We start from the raw sequence: 4262 nt of genomic DNA on the forward strand, positions 1-4262 counted from the left end.
TCATTGGAAGGACTGATGCTAAAGCTGAAACTCCAGTACTTTGGCCACCTCATGCGAGGAGTTGACTCATTGGAAAAGACCCTGATGCTGGGAGGGATTGGGGGCAGGAGGAGAAGGGGAAGACAGAGGATGAGATGGCTGGATGGCTCGATGGACATGAGTTTGAGTGAACTCTGGGAGTTGGTGATAGACAGGGAGGCCTGGCGTGCTGCGGTTCATGGGGTCGCAAAGAGTCGGACACGACTGAGCAACTGAACTGAACTGAACTGAACTGCAGGCCCGTTTACCAAATAGGATCAGCTTCTTGGTTCAGGGCCTAAAATATAATCATCTACAATGCAAATAAGTTTGTTTATTTGCCTTGACTGCTAACTTGTTATTGATCAGCAACAGCATGGAATGTTCACTAGTTAAAAATAAATAATCTAGAGTGAGGTGTATTAATTAGGCAGGCATATGAAATACTCTCTTACACTGCTATGAGAACCATCAGTGATCTCCCATCTCTGCTACATGCAGGCTTTCCTTAAACTCCCAATGCAAACTGACCCAAACACTTGCTTGAGAATTGTTTTCTGAGAGTCTTACTGGAATTCCACATACATACGTACTCTCTTCTTCACAAATAAAGGAGGCTTAATGATTGACAGCCCAAACCTTTAACATCTGTGCATTCAGAAGGTCACTTTGTCCTCCACTTCCTGACCTGTGATTGTGCTATTTCCTCTCGTACCTGTCTGTTTTGGAACGTGATGGCCTGTGTACAACAGGCTAGCCCTTAGATTCACAGAACCCAGGTCCCCACATAGGGAAACAAGTAGAAACAAGCCCCGCTGTCTTTCCAGGACGTCTCAGTGGTGTTTCTGAAACAAGCTGTAAACCCAAGCACTTTATATTTTCAAACTGAATCAGGTAGAAGTATTAAACATCTGAAGAAGAGAAAAAAACGAGATCTTTACCTTGTCATTTCATACAGACATACCTTCAGCTGGCATTTTTCAATCCATAGATTTTACAGAATACCTCTTCCATTTCCTTTCCAACATTTTCCTGATTGGTGCCCTTCAGATCAATGTAGTGACAGTTGGCATCAGCAAAATGGCATGAAATTGTCTGTGGAAAGTGAATGACTCATGTTAGAAAGAAAAAAAAAACAAAAACCTTGTTAACACCATCAGTCAAGCAATGAGGCATCTTTCAGAAAGTTCTGTCCGTGAGCATTTGATTTCTAGACTGAATGCTATTCCCATGTGTCTTAAATCAGTCCCTCGATGACTCAGCTGCTTTTTTCTTCCAGCTAAAGGCTAATTGAGAAATTGTAAGATTTTTAACTGTGTAATTTACTATCCAAAGATATATACGGGGCAGGGAACAGCATTATGTAAGGAAGAAGTCTTAACTTTTTAGCATTTGATTTTTCTAATGAGTGAATATTTCCGAGTGCTACTAAGGAATGTATTGCAGGGTTTCTCATCAACTCAGTTACAGAAGTTAGTGGAGTTTGTAATGAGTTGGTATTTCAATGGCCACAGATGATGGAGCAAGAAAAACTGAAAAGCCCTTGCAAGGGAAAACAATACGCAGACACCCTTCTCCAGTCCAAAGCACAGTTCCAGTCTGATAGCATTCACATAAAATACTCATCTTGTTTCCTTTTGAAGGTAAGATGGAAGTTATTTGGTTCTCCCCAGTCTCAAAGGACTTATCAACAGATCTAACTTGCAAGGTGATAGTTAAAACTCACCTTCGTTGTCACAAGTTAGTTGTCTTAGGGTGACTGCACCCATCAGAAGATCTTCCTACTTCCTACAAATTTCTAAGCAGTTGAGTCATGAACTTTATTTCCTATGGAAACCCTAGTGCTATACTAAGACATTTTGTAGCCTGAGGCAAAAGAGAAGAAATGTACACTCCTACCTGTACGCTTTTATGTATTTTTTAATAGTTAGCATTTTCCAAACCATTAAAGCAGTTAAAAATATTGAAAAATTACAAAGTTAATATATTAAAACACACTATTTCCAGCATAGTGCCTGTACCCACCCCCCCATTTGTACTGTTCTGAGTGTCATGGTAGTGGAGGGTCTGATCTTGTTTCATTTGAGATTGTGCTCAGTGTGGAATTTTTTGTTTTCTGCGTTGAATCTTAGTTGCAGCATGTGGGATCTTCATTGCAGTACACAGCCTCTTTAGTTGTAGCTGCTGCTGCTGAGTCACTTCAGTCATGTCTGACTCTGTGCGACCCCATAGATGGCAGCCCACCAGGATGCCCCGTCCTTGGGATTCTCCAGGCAAGAACAGCTGAGTAGGTTGCCATTTCCTTCTCCAATGCATGAAAGTGAAAAGTGAAAGTGAAGTCGCTCAGCCATGTCCGACTCTCAGCGACCCCATGGACTCTAGCCTTCCAGGCTCCTCCATCCATGGGATTTTCCAGGCAAGAGTACTGGAGTGGGGTGCCATTGCCTTCTCTGCTAGTTGTAGCACAAGAGCTTAGTTGTTCTTAGGCCTGTCAGATCTTAGTTCCCCAACTAGGGACTGAACCAACCAACTTCCCCCAAATTGCAAGGTGAATTTGTAACCACTGGATCACGAGGTAAGTGCCTCACCATGGACTTTTTGGCATTAATGTTTCTTTATTTTAAATAAGATATTAAAATATTATTTAATTGGATCACTGAGTTTCTTTTAGCCTCCAAGAGAACTGCCTTCTTGCCTCATGCTCATCTCAGTCCTGTTGAGCCTGGTGGATGTCTGAATGAATGCAGAATGAAATCTGACAACTAACCCTCAGCGACAGGGAGACAGAAGGGCTGTTTTGATAAATTGGAAGCCTTCAGTTCAGTCACTCAGTCGTGTCTGACTCTTTGCGACCCCATGAATCACAGCACGCCAGGCCTCCCTGTCCATCACAAACTCCCAGAGTTCCCTCAGACTCAAGTCCATCAAGTCAGTGATGCCATCCAGCCATCTCATCCTCTGGCGTCCCCTTCTCCTCCTGCCCTCAATCTCTCCCAGCATCAGAGTCTTTTCCAATGAGTCAGCTCTTCACATGAGGTGGCCAGAGTACTGGAGTTTCAGCTTCTGCATCATTCCCTCCAAAGAAATCCCAGGGCTGATCTCCTTCAGAATGGACTGGTTGGATCTCCTTGCAGCCCAAGGGACTCTCAAGAGTCTTCTCCAACACCACAGTTCAAAAGCATCAATTCTTCAGTGCTCAGCCTTCTTCACAGTCCAACTCTCACATCTATACATGACCACTGGAAAAACCATAGTCTTGACTAGACGGACGTTTGTTGGCAAAGTAATATCTCTGCTTTTGAATATGCTATCTAGGTTGGTCATAACTTTCCTTCCAAGGAGTAAGCGTCTTTTAATTTCATGGCTGCAATCACCATCTGCAGTGATTTTGGAGCCCCAAAAAATAAAGTGTGACACTGTTTCCCCGTCTATTTCCCATGAAGTGATGGGACCAGATGCCATGATCTTCGTTTGTTGAGCTTTAAGCCAACTTTTTCACTCTCCACTTTCACTTTCTTCAAGAGGCTTTTTAGTTCCTCTTCACTTTCTGCCATAAGGGTCATGTCATCTGCATATCTGAGGTTATTGATATTTCTCCCAGCAATCTTGATTCCAGCTTGTGTTTCTTCCAGTCCAGCGTTTCTCATGATGTACTCTGCATGTAAGTTAAATAAGCAGGGTGACAATATACAGCCTTGATGTACTCCTTTTCCTATTTGGAACCAGTCTGTTGTTCCATGTCCAGTTCTAACTGTTGCTTCCTAACCTGCATACAGATTTCTCAAGAGGCAGGTCAGATGGTCTGGTATTCCCATCTCTTCCAGAATTTTCCACAGTTTACTGTGATCCACACAGTCAAAGGCTTTGGCATAGTCAATAAAGCAGAAATAGATGTTTTTCTGGAACTCTCTTGCTTTTTCCATGATCCAGCGGATGTTGGCAATTTGATCTCTGGTTCCTCTGACTTTTCTAAAACCAGCTTGAACATCAGGAAGTTCATGGTTCACATATTGCTGAAGCCTGGCTTGGAGAATTTTGAGCATTACTTTACTAGCGTGTGAGATGAGTGCAATTGCGTGGTAGTTTGAGCATTCTTTGGCATTGCCTTTCTTTGGGATTGGAATGAAAATTGACCTTTTCCAGTCCTGTGGCCACTGCTGAGTTTTCCAAATTTGCTGGCATATTGAATGCAGCACTTTCACAGCATCATCTTTCAGGATTTGGAATAGCTCAACTGGAATTCC

General features: G+C 42.7%; 1 protein-coding gene across 1 annotated transcript in view; it reads right to left on the minus strand.

Moving 5' to 3' along the window:
* LOC105003020 (phytanoyl-CoA dioxygenase, peroxisomal-like) overlaps nucleotides 1-4262 on the minus strand; it is a 22631-nt gene that overhangs the window by 2059 nt on the left and 16310 nt on the right. Inside the window, 1 exon segment of the mRNA XM_010859934.1 lies at nucleotides 979-1113. Within this exon segment, the coding sequence (XP_010858236.1) occupies nucleotides 979-1113 (135 nt within the window).

This window comes from Bison bison, unplaced genomic scaffold (genome assembly GCF_000754665.1).
Source record: "Bison bison bison isolate TAMUID 2011002044 unplaced genomic scaffold, Bison_UMD1.0 scf7180017864461, whole genome shotgun sequence".
In the NCBI taxonomy this organism is placed as follows: Eukaryota; Metazoa; Chordata; class Mammalia; order Artiodactyla; family Bovidae; genus Bison; species Bison bison.